General features: G+C 56.3%; 1 protein-coding gene across 1 annotated transcript; it reads right to left on the bottom strand.

Moving 5' to 3' along the window:
* Positions 1–2,444: 2,444 nt before the first annotated feature.
* Positions 2,445–16,408, bottom strand: WNT10A (Wnt family member 10A). The gene is made up of 4 exons (XM_034955176.3): positions 15,127–16,408; positions 13,806–14,068; positions 5,838–6,217; positions 2,445–3,442 (listed from the first exon to the last, which is right to left on the bottom strand). The coding sequence occupies exons 1-4, from the start codon at positions 15,237–15,239 to the stop codon at positions 2,945–2,947; spliced, it is 1,254 nt and encodes a 417-aa protein (XP_034811067.2). The 5' UTR covers positions 15,240–16,408; the 3' UTR covers positions 2,445–2,944.
* Positions 16,409–16,532: the final 124 nt, after the last annotated feature.

Here is a 16,532-nt window from a genome sequence, read left to right as displayed (position 1 = left end):
TGGCAGGGGAGGTCCTCTCCTTCTCTGAATGATCTCTACCCACCTTCTGTTCTCATTTCCAAGTCTCACCTCTGATCCTTCCCAGGCTGTTGGCAAGTTCTTCCTCCCGTCTAAACTGCACCCTCCCACTTTATTCCAGCCCATTTCCCCTATTTCCTGTCAGTTTATTGATCCCTGCCACACCCTTCATCCAGCATGCATAAGCTCAGTGCCATTTGGGCCCCATTTTCCCACCCTCCATCACCTCCACATTTTCCTAATTTAGGTCCCTTATCAAGTCCCATACACCCCCTTTCAACCGTGGGCGTCACCTTTGGTCCCAGAACTCGTCAGCTTCTGGGCTTCACAAGTTAGGCTAACACATATCAGATCACCTTGACTTATGTCATCAAAACATGTCTCCTCCCTACAACTCTGGGTCCAGCCCCCTGCCCCACCCAACCACCCACCCCTCTCTCTGCATTCAACACATGCTCTGCAGCATGGCTGCTCCCACCTTCTTATCCCAGTCCTGATCCTCTACCTCTCATCTTCAGTCTCCCCTCCCCCAGCTCGGTCATCCTCCTTAAGCCTTGAAGGCGAGGAGGGTTAGGCCAAGGCTAATGTTGCAGTGGACACTGCTGGGCATGGCAGCACCCCCTCAACTCCAGGCCTCCATTTCCCCCACCTCTTCTCTCCTCCTCCCTGGGATGGGAGGGAGGAAGGGGGTGGAAAACCCAGCCCCCACAGCTCTCTCCTAGGTGATCAAGAGGAAAGGAATGAGGCAGGTGTGTCTGGCTGCTCCTGCCTACCCCTCCTCCTGGGGGGACTCTCACCCGCCCGCCTGTGGGGCTGTCTTTTGGGGGATGGGGAAAGAAACCCTGTGCTCCAGAGAAGCAGCAGAACTGAGCATTCGGAAGCCCCTCTGCCACAGGCATGCCTGCGAGCTGCTGGCATTTGGAGGGGAAGGAGATGAGGGGCAAGTTCATGGAGGCAAATCTTCCAGCTGGTGGGCTTACTGGGGTGTATCACTAAGAGGCCCCCATTTCCTTCTCACTTCTACTCAGGGGTAGGGAGACATGGATCAGGGGTGGAAAGTATGGAGGATTTGTGCTGGCTGATCACTGGGGAAAGGAACAAGTCTTCATCCTTGCCTGGTTCATCAAGAGGGGTGCTATTCTAGGGTAAATTGAGGCAGCCAGCGGGATCCTCAAGTGTGAGCAGCAAGAGGCCTGGATGCAGTAGGTAAAGTGTTCTTTCCCTGAGATCCTGACCTCACTCCCCTCTCCACCGCCCTCCTCCTTGAGGGTCTGTTCCAGAAAAACATCAGATCCGAGAGCGAAGGAGAGTGCAACACTGGACCCAAACTGCTCAACAGTGTCCTCATAGGGACATGAGGGTGGGGAAGGATTGCTGACCTGCTAAGGAGCACCCTGATATGGGGATCTGGGAGCACAAGAGGCCCAGGAAGAATGTGCCCCCTGCACCTTACTTACATACCCTGCCTGGACTCAGAGAGACCAGAATCCAGACAGTGAGTCTCCGGGCCCTCCTCCGCCACCCTTTTCCCAGCCGCGCCTCCTGGCCCCACCTGCTCCCCGGGGCGCTGGGCTGGGCTGAGCTGGGTCTTGCCCAGGATTACTCCTCTGAGTGCCTCCTGTCTCTGCAGACAGTTGCTGCTGGGCACGGCCACTCGTCCTGGCTTGTGGCAGAGGGCTCAGGCACAAGGTGGGCGGTTAGAGCTCTGGCACCAGAGCCCTTCTCGACATCCCCACTGCTTCCAACCAGTCCAAGCCCCATCTCTGACTTAGAAGATGGTTGTTATTCCTCACTGGCTTACCAGCTGTCACCTCATCCCCCTTCAGCCAGTTCTCCATCAGCGATCCATGTGAGACTTGGACCAGGACACTCCCCTGCTTAAGGATCTCAAGGTTCCCATTCCTCTTTAATAAAACCCCAACTCCTTACTTTGGCTTAGAAAGACACACGATGTGACCTTTGCCCACCCTCTGAACACCTCTCCTGCTAGTCTGTCCCTTGATTTCTTCACTGCAATCACAATGGCCCCTTTGCTGTTTCTCCAGCAGGCAGAGATCTTTCTCAGCTCACACTTTCTGCCTTCACATGGCCTCTGCCTGGAATGCCCTTACACATACTCTTTGCATGGCTTATGGTGCAGGTCCCAGCATGGGTATCACAACCCACAGAGGCCTTCCCTGAAAAAACAGTGGCTTTGTCTGAGGAGCCCCACTCCCCATAAATCCCCCTACACCCAGCAGCCTGCACACAGCATTGTCTGAAATGACCTTGTTTGTATATTTACTTGTTTATTGCCCATGCCTCCCCCCAGCAAGAATGTAACCTCCAAGAGGACAAGTGTTGTGTCTCGCTTACTCACATCTGTGGCCTCAGTGCCTCGCATTGCCACCCCCACGCACCCCACCGCCCCCAGAGTGCCGCAAAGAGTGTGCAAAATAAATATTTGTTAAATGAATGATGAAGGGAATGGTGGAGGAGGCTGTCTGGGCCCTTTATGGAATTACTTCAGCTCAGTTATGTCTATTTCTTTTTTTTAATCCTCCTCTCTCTGCCCGTCAGCTTCCATTCATTCCCCACCTCCCATCTCCAGGGAAGGGTGAAAGGATGGAGACAGACTGAGGGGTTGCCTGGCTGAGGCTTGTTTTAGGGTGTGGAGCAACCCCCAGCCCAACTGAACTGTCTGGGCTTGGGGGAGGGAGGAAGAACCCAGTCAGTCCTAGAGCCCACAGAAGTGAGTGGTGGGGTTCAGACAGGCCTGGACTGTCCGGCGATCACAGACCTCAGAGCTGAGGGGTTCCTATAAGATCATGTGGTCCAATCTCCTCTCCCAAGAGCCAAGGCGATGCTGCCTTGCCAAGACCGTAAGCCTCAGAGGGCCAGGCTCCAGGAGGGGACCTCGATCAGGGCCCAGGGGACCCCGGGCCGCTCACTTGCAGACGCTGACCCACTCGGTGATGCGGCACTCTTCGCAGACCACGAAACAGCACCAGTGGAAGCGGCAGTGGCAGCGCTCGCTGCGCGTCTGGCGCAGGATGTTGTGGCCGCGGCCGCAGCACATGCTGCCGCAGCCATCCGAGCCGGCGCTGCTCTTGTTGCACAGGCGGCCCACGGTGCCCGCCGAGTCCAGGCGCGGCTCGCGCTCGCAGAAGTCGGGAGACTTTTCGAAGTAGACCAGGTCGGCGGGGCTGGCCCGTCGGCGCGGCCCGGGAGCGCCCGGAGCCGGCGAGGGTGCCCCCGCTGGGCCCGGCTCCAGCTGGCCGCCGTTGCGGTTGTGCGGCCGGATGAGCGTGGCGCGGTGGAAGCGGCTGCGCAGCAGCGCCCCCACGGTGCGGAACTCGGGCGTCACCTGCCAGCACGTCTTGAGCTGGCAGCTGCCTGACGTGCCGTGGCACTTGCACTTCCGCCGCATGTTCTCCATCACTGCCTGCGGAGGGAGGCACCGTGAGGGGTGACACGACGCGCAGCCCCACTCCCCTCCCAGCGCTTAGCCTGGCCTGCTTCTGAAACCCACTCCCATTATACAGAGGCAAACGCTGAGGCCGGGAGCGAGGGTCCCACAACCAGGCAGTCAGAAGAACTTCTGTACCTGCTCTTCTGCCTGTGCCTCTGCCTCTCCCACCCACCTCCCACCAGGCCAGGCCCCGGGGGAATTCCCACCTTCCGGCTCCCCTCCTCTCCTGCCCGCCTTTCCAGCAGCTGCAGGGGGCCCTTGGGGCTGGAGGCTCTTGCTTCCTGAAGGGGGATCCCAAATAGGCAGGGAAATTCCCTCTCCTGCCACCCCTGGGGTAGGGGCCAGGAGCAGGAGGGTGCTGGCCCCGCTGTATCTCGCTCCAGGCCGTGTGTGTGTGTGTGTGCGTGTGTGTGTGTGTGTGTGTGTGTGTGGTGGGGTGGGTGGGGGGTGTTCAGTGAGTTTCAGAAAGTCTTGGTCCCCCTCTCAGTCCTTCCCCCTCCAGCTCCCCCTACATCTCTTTGTAGAGAGCCAAAGGAGGGGGACAAGTGCTGGGGAAACTGTCCCCGATTATGCTGCCTGGGGCTCATTCTGCACTATGCTGAGACCCATGGTTCGTCCTAGGAAAAGTCAGCGCCACCAGGGGCCAAAGCTCTACCTAATACAGAACGGAACCGGAGAGAGCCAGGCTCTCCAGCTCAGTGAAAGTGGAGAAGCTCTCAGGCCTCCAAGGGAGGTGGTTATGGGAACACAACCCAGCCGCCCCCAACCCAGCTCACAACCTGCTCTAGAGTCTCCTTACTAAGAACCCTTTGACATTTTCACCAGAAACCCCGTAAGAAGTTGGCCACATCCCCTCCTTTCCCTCAGTCCACTCGGAAAACACACCCTGAGACAGGGACGGCAATGATCCAGGGCCCTTAAACTTGGGCAGTAGGGCCATAAGAGAGGGCGCCTTCCCCTCGAGGTCTGAAAGGGCTCCACAGCGTGCATGCGCAACCTGTTCTGTCAGCACCACGTGGGAACCAGACCAATGCCTCCCCAGGCCAACAGCTCCAGAACATCTGCTTCCCACGGGCAGCAGCCATTAATTAACCAGTTTAACGAGGAGGAGGAGGAGGAGGCACCGTTGGTATGGGCTGGGATGGCGGTGAGGCTTGGGAAAAGAGCTGTACAGGGCAGGCTGGGTGGGAGCTGGACATGACCCAAGGGTAAGTGTGCCTCAGTTTACCCCGCCTCTAAGTCAAGATGGGAATTGCTGAATCAGCTTTGTGCAGGAAGATGACCCATCGTGGGCTAAGAGGCCAAGAGAAAGAAGAGTGAGATGGAGAAGGTGCCAGCCAGAGTGAGAGGAAGCCAGGTAAAAGGCCTCAACAGGCTGAGCAGAGTCAAGAGAAGGGATGATGGAGATGGAATGCTCAGGAAAGGACAGTGCTGAGCTACCATGACAGCCAACAGGGCATCAGAATGTGGACTCAACGCTGTAGAACAAAAGAGAACAGGCTCAAAGGTCAACTGCCTAGGGATGAATCCTGCCTGGACCACCTTCTCACTAGTTGCATCATTTTGGGCAAGCTTCTTGGTCAATCCATGCCTCAGTTTCCATATCTCAACATAAGGTTAATAACAGTGCCCACTTCATAGGTAGTTGTAAGGATTAAATAGGTTAATATGTAGGAAAGTGCTCAAGACAGTGCCTAACACATAGTAAGCACTCAATAAATGCAGGCTATTACCACTTTCCTTTCTTCTGCTGCTTTTTTATGTATGTGTGTATGTATTTAATTTATTTTTAATGAATGACCCTTGAGGTAGTAGGAGCATTTGAGGACAGAGGATAAAGGAGGAAGGCACCATAACACAGTTCCCCAGCGGCCCCTAGGAACTTCACTTACACCCCTTACTTTGCAGGAATCCCTCATTCTAGACTGCACAGAAAGGCTGGGAGAGATCACTGGATCATGGAACATTAGCATTGGGGGGAACCTTAGGGATGATCTAGTTCAACCTTGTCACTCTATAGGGGAGGAGTCAGATGGGAGCTCCAGGCCTAGACTCCTGAAGTCCTGACTGCACCCCTGTCCTTTCTCCTGGGTGATCACCGGAGGAAGTAGGAGAAGCAGGTTGTTCAGCAGGTGGTATGCTGATCCAGGGCAACAGGGCTTGTTTCAGCCCTGTATCCCCAGGCCTAGTCCAGTGCCTGGTGCACAGTGCATACTCAGTGCATGTTTGTTGAATTAGACAGGGTCAACGAGAAGATTGCCAAGGCGTGACGTGGGAGCAACGTGGTCCTCAGAAGAGAGGTAGGCCAGGGCAAGGGGTAGGCCCTAGGCAAAGAGATTTGAAGCAGACCCGGGGGTGGGGCTCTCACCTGCCTCCCAACTCGGTTGTTGTGAAGCCTCATTCTCGCGTGGATGTCTCTGTGAGGCTCCCGGGAGTCCAGAAAGTCCTTAGAAAAGCGCTCCCCGAAGCCCATGTCAGGGCTGCAGCCGCCCCACTCCCAGGAGTCCTGCAGGCCTGGGCTGGCTGTGGGCAGGGCTGGGTGTTCCGGGACCCCATGGCTCAGGCCCTTACCACGCTGCAGTGCATCCAGTTGTAAGCGGTGCAGCTTCCTACGGAAGGCCTCCTCGTCCCCTCGCCGGGACGCATCACAGCCACAGGCCTTCAGTTTGCCCAGGGCACACGCATTGGACACGGCGTGCACCACGCCAGCTGCTGCGATGGCGTAGGCAAAAGCGCTCTCTCGGAAACCTGTGGTTAAAGACCCAGAACACATGGACTCTGGAGGGGCCTTGACACCCCATTCTCCAGCCCACCTTTCTCATCATTCCAAGGAGAAACTGAAGCCCAGTATGCAGGAGAGTCTGGCACAAGGAAACAGAGTCAAAGAAGGGCAGAAATCACGCCAGAAGCCAGTTCTTCTGCAAACAGAACCTGGTGGGGTGGGAGGGAGGCTTCCCAATAGCCCTCTGCTTTTTGTACGCCCTTCTCCTGTTCTTTAACATCACCTTTAGCAAACTCAGAATTTGTGTGTCTACATCTCTACTGTAGAGCAGAAAGTATCTGGTAAACACATTCTTTTTACAATCAGGGACTTAATCTATTACCTCTCACAGTGGTATCTGCAATTTTAAAATAAGCCCACAGAATGAGGGCAACATTTAAGCTAAAGAATTCATTGCCAGTGATGTTGCTGGTGGGAATGTAAACTAGTACAACCACTATGGAAAACAGTGTGGAGACTCCTCAAAGAACTGAAAGTAGAGCTACCATTTGATCCAGTAATCCCACTACTGGGTATCTACCCAGAGGAAAAGAAGTCATTATACGAAAAAGATACTTGCACACGCATGTTTATAGCAGTACAATTTGTAATTGCAAAAATATGGTACCAGCCCAAATGCCCATCAACCAACAAGTGGATAAAGAAATTGCAGTATACATATGCCATGGAATACTCCTCAGCCATAAAAAGGAACAAAATAATGGCATTCACAGCAACCTGGATGGAATTTGAGACTATTATTGTAAGTGAAGTAACTCAGGAATGGAAAACCAAACATCGTATGTTCTCACTTATAAGTGGAAGCTAAGCCATGAGGATGCAAAGGCATAAGAATGACACAGTGGACTTTGGGGACTTGGGGAAAGGGTGGGTGTGAGGTGACAGATCAAAGACTACACATTGGGTGCAGTGTACACTGCTTGGGTGATGGGTGCCCCAAAATCTCAGAAATCACCACGAAAGAACTTATTCATGTAACCAAACACCATCTGTTCCCCAAAAACCTATTGAAATAAATAAATAAATAAATAAAATGATATTTCATAAAATAAAATGTACACAATTTTGAAAAAAAAAAAGAATAAATTGTCAATGATGAAATTCCAGGCCTTAGGAGATGTCAGTGGGCAGCAGAGTAAGTAAGAGGAGACGGTCAGCTCCTAATGCTCCCTGCCCCAAGATAGCCTGCTGGGTGCGTGCCCATCTTAGGCACAGCATAGGATCCTCCCTAATGACCAGACTCCAGAGGCAAAGAAATGGGTCACCAGAGCTTCCCCTTGCTTGTCCACAGGACATCCCTGAAAGCCACTCAGAAATGGGCGCTACCCAGCCACCTTGCCTGTGACCCACCCAGGTCAGCTGCAGAGGCTGTTGGAGGTACACTAGAGGGAAGCCCAGGGTCCTGCATGGGGTCTGGCATGTAGTAGTGTTGAGCATGGAGAAGGAAGGGCAAGCTGAGGCAGATACCTTCCACCAGATGTTCAGGAGGCACAGATTTTCCCTGACCAAGCCACTCTTGGGGGCCGCGGCTAGGCCGGCCTGGCCACTGGCTTGTCCACACTGCCTTCCTTCTTGGTGCTCCAACCTGAGCCATTCTCTGGGAACACCTGGACCTGTGGCAGGGGGAGGCCTACTTGCAAAGGAGGGTCCCATTCTCAGACATGCAAGCTATCTTTTGCTTATTCTGCATCTGAGAATGGACCAGCCAGGAACAAGTTCTGGTACAAGTCTCCAACCAGCCTCCGCACACCAGAGAGGGGGCAGGCAGCAAGAGAAGCCAGAGGCCTAGGCCAATCCCACCTTAATCCTCACCCACTGCATCACAGAGCCCTGTCCTCCCCTTCCTGCCTAAACAAACAAAAAAACCAAAACCAAAAACCAAAAACAAACAAACAAACAAAAAATAACAGAAAGAAACAGAACAAGCTGTTTAGTAGTTAAGAACTAATTCCTGAAACCAGTTTACTTCAAATCTTGGCTCTTCCACTTACTAGCTGCTAATCGCTATGTGACCTTGGCCAAGTGACTTAACCTCCCTGTGCCTCAGTTTCCTCATCTATAAAATAGAGCTATTATCTGCCTCATTGTTGTTCCAAGGATTAAATGAACTGGTAAATTTAAAGTGCTTAGAATAGTGCCTTACTAATCGAGGAAGTATTACTCAAACATTAGCTATTATTGAGAAGTTCTTTCTGCTATCTGACCTCACTCACTCCTGCTGCATTTTTTGGGCCATTGTTTTTTGTTTCACCCTGATCAGGGACAAAGCCCAGCAGCTCATGACCCACTTTAGAATAGGTCACTTGGGCCACCAGATGCCTATGAAGCAGACTGTCCCTCTCTCTTTCCAGCTCATGGCATCTCAGTACATTTTTGCATAAGGAGCTCAGCTATGAGCAGAGAAGAGGGGCTGGGGATGGGGCTGGAACCTTCTATGGGGATGCTGGGAATTAGCAGGAGCTGCAGAGGAGTAGAAACTGCCCTGGGGAAGTGGAACCTAAGGGGAAGGAGGATGGAACCAAGCTCCTGGGAAGCACACCCTGCATTTATCCCTTGCCTTTTATCTGTGGAACTTCGAGCATTTCTCTTATTGCCGGGGAGTCATCAGCCTGCTCCTAGGACACAATGGCAATACTCAGACCTCCAGAGGCAGCCCAGGCCTCAGAAATCACCCACACACACACACTGCCACCACTACCAAACACATACACATTATGCAAAAGGAGAAAACACAGGTCACAGAAGTTATGGAGCTGCATCCAGACCCAGCTCTCCCAGCTCCCAGGTCTGGCATCTTTCTATTGTAGGACATGTGACTCAAAAGGGAGTCCTGCTGCTGAGAAAGAAACCCAGGTAGCTCAGTTTCTAGTTCCTATCGACTTGTCTGTGCATGGCACCAGGAAAGAGGATGAGGCTGGTCCAGGGATGTGTACAGTGCCAACCACCATCTTCTAGGCCCTGTCACATTTAAGGGTAAGCCTGGGGAAACTGGAGAAACGTACCCCACCGCGGCAGAAAACACCCCTACCCCATGCAGCTAAAGACACCTTCCCTACACCACCCTGTGGCCTCTGACAGCTGTCATAGCCACGTGCAGAGGTGACAAGGCAGGGCCTGTGTGGCCACCCTCTGCTGCAAGTATCCAGGCCTCATAGAAGCCCAGCCCACTGGGTCTGCACCCAGCTCCTGTTCAGGGCCCCAGTTTCGGTTCTGGCCCCAACTGTCTGGGGCAGACACAGGCACTGTGCCATCTGGCCAGCTGGAGGGGGAGCGGGTGGGGCCATGGCCAGCTGGGCTGCCCGGAGCAGGGAGGCGGCGGTGGGGGGGGGGGTGGGGGGCGGCTCGTTAAGACACACAATTAGCCCCCCTGCCTTTGATCTGGGACAGGGACTGCCAGCATCTAAGTGGAGTCAGCTGCTGCTACAGGCCACAGCAGCCAACGGCTGGGAAGGGGCTGGGGGAGGAGGTTTGGAGAGTAGGGGAGGGTGGAGGAGAGAGGATTCAGGAGCCAATGGGAACTAGAAGGGGTTAGAGAAGCTTGAGCCCTACCCATTCAAGTCAAAGAGGGGGGGAAGGGGAGAGGTCTGGTCTCCATTCTCTCCATGCAAATAATCTGTGCATTGCTCATGTGCCTGGGCAGAGAGAGAGAGACTAGTGTGCATGTGGGAACACTTAGGCGTGACACCGAATGGAGCCACACATATGCAAAAACAGGAGTAGGTGTTTGGTGTGTGTGTGTGTGTGTGTGTGTGTGTGCACGTATGCATATCAGTTTCATTTCTTGGCATGCTCTCCCATTGCACCAGCTCACCTCTCTGGGTACACAGCAGGACTTAGTGTTGGCCTTCCAACTTGGGAGATAGTATAGAAGGGGATTGGGTGCAAACTTTAAAGTCAGCTGGCCTGCATTTGACTCCTAGATCTATGGCTCACTTTTAAGCTGTGTGACTAATGGCAAGTTACCCAGCTTCTCTTAGCTTCATTTGTACAATAATAATAATAGGACCTACCACATGGGGACTGTTTGAGGGTCCTAAAGCATGGATAAAATGCTGTAGAGCAGTGCCTAACACACAGCAGGTGCTTAGTATATGTTGGCTAATTAATTGGGTATCATTAGAATAATTGAACCTTAGGTGATCCTGGGATATGAGTGCCCATGCCTTGGTTTCCCCATCTGAGCACCACCCCAATCCCTGGAGGCCTAGGCATAAAACCAAGAGGATAAATGTAAAAAGGAGGTGGGAGAAAAATGGGCCAGGGCTGTGGAGAGCAGAGCCTGGAAACCCACACTACTGGCTTCCCCTGGGCTGGGAGCATGGCTGCAGGGCCTCATGCCCTCTCTTTCCATCCATTCCAGATGGGTCTGGGCCTTAGGGAAGACAGTACCTAAACTGTGTGGGAGTTCCCAGGGCTTGCTGTGTGAATCTACCACATTTCCCTCCATCAAGCCTCTCCCTGACCTCTCCTCCCCTCTTACTCCAGTGCTGAGCCCAGCTCCCAGCAGCCCCCTCCTCAAATTTCCCTCCTGTCCTCATGTCCACAGTGAGAGAAGAAGGGGTTCTCTGTTCCTCACAGTGATCCACTCCCCTCTACCAGATGTTCTGCCCAGTACCCAGCCCAGGAACCAACCATCTAGGTTCTTAGCACAAAAAGCTGGGGCTACCAGTGCCATTGGCACTAAGGTCATTACTGCTCCTGGACTAGGTGAAGCAGCTAGCATGGGCTTGGTGCCCTCCCACAGCTTTTTCTGACTCTCTCTATTCCCACGGGAGGCCCCTGTCCCTGTCCCCCATGGCCTAGGCTCCAGCACCCCCTCATCCCCTCTCCTTGGCTGGGCAAAGCCCTATTGCATGCCTCACCTTTTCAGGCTTGTCCACTTCAGATGCTCAAGCCCTCTTCTCCCTCCCTTTATCAAAACCCCATCCCTCCAGCCCAGCTCATTACAGAGAAGGTGTCAGGACAATTAGATGATAGTAACAGCATTAAAGAAGGCCCAAGGGACCTGGGACCCCAACCCAATCAGTGTCTGAAGTTTAAACAGGGCAGAATCCACACTTAAGAGGATCCTAACCCATTGATAACATGGGTCAGAAAAGGGGTCAGCACCCAGATATTCCACTTGGAGGAAACGGAGGTCACCTGACCCCACACAATGGACATCCATAACTTGGAAAGAAAGGAGATTCCTGGTGGAAGGAAGTAGACCAGGGGCTGGTTGACACCGTGAGTGGCTTCATGGGATTCCAATTTAGCTAGTCCTCCAGAAGATGGGCCAAGATGGACTGGGAAATGACTGCCCCCCAGGAGGATGAACCTGCAGGTGGAGTCAGGGGTGCAGTGGTGGCCAGTGGAGGAGAGGATTGGCAGATTTATTTCCAGAAGCACAGAGTCCCTTCTGAGAAGTAGAAGGTAGAAGGTAGAAGTAGAAGTAGAAATGAGGTGTGAGGTGTGGCAATGAGGGGCGTTGATAGGGAGCTGCGGAGCGGAAGCCACAGAGGTAGGCCAGTGTCCTGAGGCCAAGGGAAAGTGCCCAGCCACTGTCCCACTCCCTCCCCATGCTGAGTGCCTCCCTGCCCTGGCTAGCCCCGGCAAGTCGTCCCCCTCCAGCCCTAACCTCCCCCCTCCACCCGTCCCCCCAGCTCACCTCGAGCTTATTAAACTGCAGGTGAACCCGGGAGCGCCTGGCACCCAGCCAGCCCTGCGCTGTTCTGCCGCTCTGAACTCTCCCCCAGGCTTCAAAGACCCCAAGGTCCTCCAGCAGGCCGCGCGGGCCTGACCCAGCGAGCCACTCAGGGCACCTGGATTCACTCGGTCTAGAGGGAACAGGAGGACAGAGGGGACACCAAGGCCGAGGAGAGGGATGCAGAGCTTGCCTTGCCTCACCCGAAGCGGCAGAAGTGAGAACCTCCACGCCTATCCCAGTCCCCGGCGGGCAGAAACCAAAGCCAGGGCTACGGAGTCTTCATGGGGTACCCGAGGGCCCCGAAGGGAAACGCGGCTGCGGGGAGCGCGGGCGACCTAGAATCCCGAGGGTAGGAGCGGGCGCGCGGCGGCGGTGAGCGCCGGCCCGGCCCAGCCGGGGCATGAATGGTGCAGAGGCCCGTCACTTCGTGTCGGCGCGCAGGCGGCGGGACAGGGAGGAGCGTGCGGCCCGAGCTGGGCAGGACCCGGGGGTCCCGGGCAGCCGCTTCTGGACGGCTGGAGGGGCCCGGGCGGCGGCGGGGCGGGAGGGGGCGGGAGAGCGGGGCAGGGAGGGGGTTGCCCTCTGAGAGCGGCGCGGCTGGGGCCGGGAGCCGTCTGCCGCGGCCCGCGGGGATTAGTTCGCGGCTGCATGCCGCCACACGCGTCGGGCTGGGCTCGGCCGGGTAGAAACAGCGCCCGGGGCGCGCGGGGGAGGGAGGAGGGAGCGCGCGGGGGCGGGGCGGGGCGGGGCGGGAGGCCTGGGGCTGGGCTGGTGGAGGCTGGGGTGGCCCCTGACTTGGGGGCCCAGGGGATGCAAGCAGGGGTCCTGGTGAAAAGGGAAGGGCCGCGGCTTTCTGAGTTTTCCGAATTTGAGGTACAGCCTGACTCCCCAAGAAGCCTCAAGACCCAAGGCTACAAGGTGTATGTGTACCTCTCCCACTTCACCTCCACTGAAAATTGGACAAGACCTAAGGAGCTAGGGCTATGGGGTGCCCACAATGTCCCACACAATCCACTGAGAAGAGAGATAGATACCCAGCTAGGCCCATCCCAGAGGCAGGGCCCCCATCCTTCCCAAAAGATATGAGTCAAGGCCTGAGATACCAGGCCAGGAGGTGGGTGTGAGCAGAAGTGAGTGACAAAACCTCCTGCCATCCCCAGCCCAAGCCACTCTGGGATTGTCAGGGTGGGTCACCCAGAAGTCGGAGAGGGAGGACAGGGAATGGACTGCAGCTTCTCTGAGCTGTTAGGGGAAGAGGAGTTGACAGGACTACCAGGCCTGCTGGCAGGAGCCACTGCACACAGGCACACACACACCCAGCACCTCTGATTCAGAGAGGGTTTTCCAGAGGCAGCAGGGATGACACACAGGCTGGTGGTGTCCCCCGCCGGGAAGAGCTTCTGCAGAAGGGCAGACTTTTTACCTGTCCAGGCTGCCTCCATCTGCATGATTAGGCCAAGTCCTCAACCCCTCCTCATGCTGATTCTGGGTTCTTCCTCACGGGTTCCCCATCCTAAATGTGGTTTACTAAGTAGAGGGTAAGTAGAGGCAAGCGACAGGTACAGATATTTCCTGGGTTTGAGATATGCAGTGTCAGTGATAGGGCAGGATGACCCAGGAGTCCAGTTCTCAGGCATGGAACCTGCCACCCTCAGCCTACACAGCCCAGTCTGGAGACACATTTGCCCAATTTCTCTGCCCCCATGGCCTGAGATCAGAAAGAGGAAGGAGAGCAGCAGGGCCAACAGATGGGCGTGTGGCGATGGGAGGATGCCAGCTTGAGGCAGTGGGTTAGAAATGGCTGGGAATAGATTCTGAGGTGGAGATGCTGGATGGGGCAGGCAGGGGCAGGGGTGAGGGGCAGCTACCTCTGCTGAAGATGGGACTCTCATAGGGGATCTTGTTGCGAGTCTCCAGGCTTGAGCAGTTCCAGCGCTGGTCCCTGAATTGGTGTTGGCATTCGTGGATGGCGATCTGGATGCCCTGTATGGCTGAGGCTGCCACATCAGGGTGACGCACACACACCTCCATCTGCCGCCGGCTCAGGCCTGGCAATGTTAGGCACACTGTGTTGGCATTGAGCACGGGCTCCGGGGGGAGGCGGAGGTCCAGTATGTCATTGGGTGCTGACCTGCAGACATATAGGGTGGAGTGGGTACGTGTTTTGGGGGGACCAGGAGAGCCCCATCTAACAACACACACTCTGTCCCAAAGGCCATAATCACTCCCTCTTCCAACCTCTGCTTCTGAAGGTTGGGCCCATCAGTACACTCCTACACATTCCTCTCTCCTTGACCTCCTCACAATCATCCTGCCCAATGCAACTCACTCAGCTAGCTGCACACCCACACAGGTAAACGTGCAAATGCACACACATCCACCATGCTTGTGGCCACAGTATTTCCTATGCACATCCCCAGGAATAGATGCCCATACACACATGGTTCCCCAGGAGCCCACTCCCGCAGATATGTTTCAGTCACATTCACATAGACACACTTCTGCACACATTGTGGTGGACACACAAACCCAACCCCAGCACACTTACGCACATGCACACTTCATCAGACATAGTTACAGACACACACACAAAGACACTCCCATTTACACATGTGTTCATCTTAACATACATTGACCCATGAGCTCTCACATGCACACATGGGCACACATACAAACTGCTGTTTACCAACACAGTTTGCTGGGATCCTGGGCTCGATTGAACACACACACACGCGCGTGCACACACACACACACACAGCTCTTGCAGCTGCAGTCTCTCACTGACCCCACCTGGGCTACCCCTTCCAGCCTCCCAACCCCTGCCCCTACCTGGGGCTGAGCTGCAGGAAGGAGTGAGGCAGCTTGTGCTTACTCCTGGGGTGGGGGTGCATTCCCCCAACAGGGCAGGAACTCCAGACTGGCACTTGCTCCCCCCCCCACACACACCTCCCCTCCTAGTTGCCATCATGCTCCTGGGCACTGCCTTGTCTCCCTGGACTGCCCATATCCTGTCACCAGTCCAACCCCCTCCTATGAGGGAGCTCACTGCCTTTGGTTGGGCACCAGCACTTTCCTATGACCCTGTCCCTCCCTTCTTCCAGGGTCCTCTACCCCAGCAAGAGCATCAGAGGCCCCTGCGGGCCGGGGTCCCAACTCTCTAGGAGGGCGGAGCATGAGGTGAGGGCTCACCTGGGCATGGCAGCAGCCAGCAGCAGTAGGAAGAACAGGAGCACCCAGAGCGCTGGCCGCGGCTGGGGCTGGGGTCGGAGCCGCAGCCAGGGGCGAGGGTGGGCGCTGCCCATGGCGCGCAGGCCCTGACGGGCTGGGAGTTGGGGGCTCACAGCCCAGTGGGACTGGAGAGCCAGGGGCGCCGGCGCATGATCGGCGGGGGGTCGGGGCGGCTGCGACACACAGCTCCGACTCGGGTCAGGGCTCCCGGAGCAGACGGCGCCCGCCTCCCCGCTCCATGGGGCAGCACCCCCGGGCACCGCCCTCGGGGGGGGCGGGGGGTGAAGAGCGGGCGAACCGGGCACCTCCTGGCACAGGGGTCCGGGGAATTTCCCGAGGCCCCCCCGCGACAACTCCCGGTGCCTCTCAAGGGTAAGGGGGGCCCGGAGGTGCAGCGGGCTGGGGACGGGAGGCTGGGGTGCCGGGGAACCCTCCAGCGCAGCGCCGGGAGCCTGCGCTTCCGAGGGCGTGCGAGGCTGGCTGGCGGGGGCGGCGCTGTCTGTGTCGGGCCCCACTGCCTGTAGAGTAAGTGACTGTCCCGGCTCGGGGAGCTCTGCCGCCTTCCCTTTCCTCCCCCCACCCCCACCCCCCCATTTAGTGTCTCAGGGCTCTACCCCACGTGACGTCACGCGGCGGGGCGTGGAGGCGTGTACGAGTCCCGAGGCCACTGCGTCCGCTGGGGACTGGGGGTGGGAGCGTCCCTGCTGAGGGCAACAGAGGGAAAGGTGTTGGGGTCTGTGCGCGCGTGCACAGGAAGATGCCTGTGTGTGGAGCGCGCTGGGTTGTGTGGGGGATATGTGTTACCGCGAGGTGTGTGTGCCTGGCAGAGACGCAGCTGCTGGGGAGCGCCCCCATCCCACCCCAACACACACACCTGCAGGGGCTGGAGGGGAGGGCCTGGCCTCTGTGTTTCGCCTCCTCCGCCAGAGGAGGGACTTCCCCCAGGCCTGCCTGGTGTGAGGCAGGTGTGGGCTCCTGCAGAGGAGTTTGGCAGCCTCTGGCTTCTTCTCCCCTTTGCTGTGTGACCTTAAACAGGTGCCTCCTGCTCCTGCTCACGGAGACCTCCTCTGCCCCTTTGCGGAATGCGGCTCATGGGGACCACCTTGTCTCCTCAGTGAGCCCGGGGAGGCAGCAGTGTCAGGCCCCCAGAAAATGCTTGCGTAGGAGCGCCCGGGGTGGCACGCCCTGGGAGGAGGCGTTAGAGAGACTTTTAACCCTAGAAGTGGCCGTTGAGATAGTTTATTTAGCTCCCCTTTATTTCACAAGAAAATATCGAGGCTCAAAGAGGTCACACAGCAAATTAGCGGAAGAGCGAGAACCGAACGCAGCTCTTCTGACTCCCAGCGCAGCAGCTGCCGCCCCAACAC

This window comes from Pan paniscus, chromosome 13 (genome assembly GCF_029289425.2).
Source record: "Pan paniscus chromosome 13, NHGRI_mPanPan1-v2.0_pri, whole genome shotgun sequence".
Classification (NCBI taxonomy): Eukaryota; Metazoa; Chordata; class Mammalia; order Primates; family Hominidae; genus Pan; species Pan paniscus.
The sequence above is the reverse complement of the archived record's forward strand: the minus strand, read 5'-3'. Positions and strand labels throughout refer to the sequence as shown.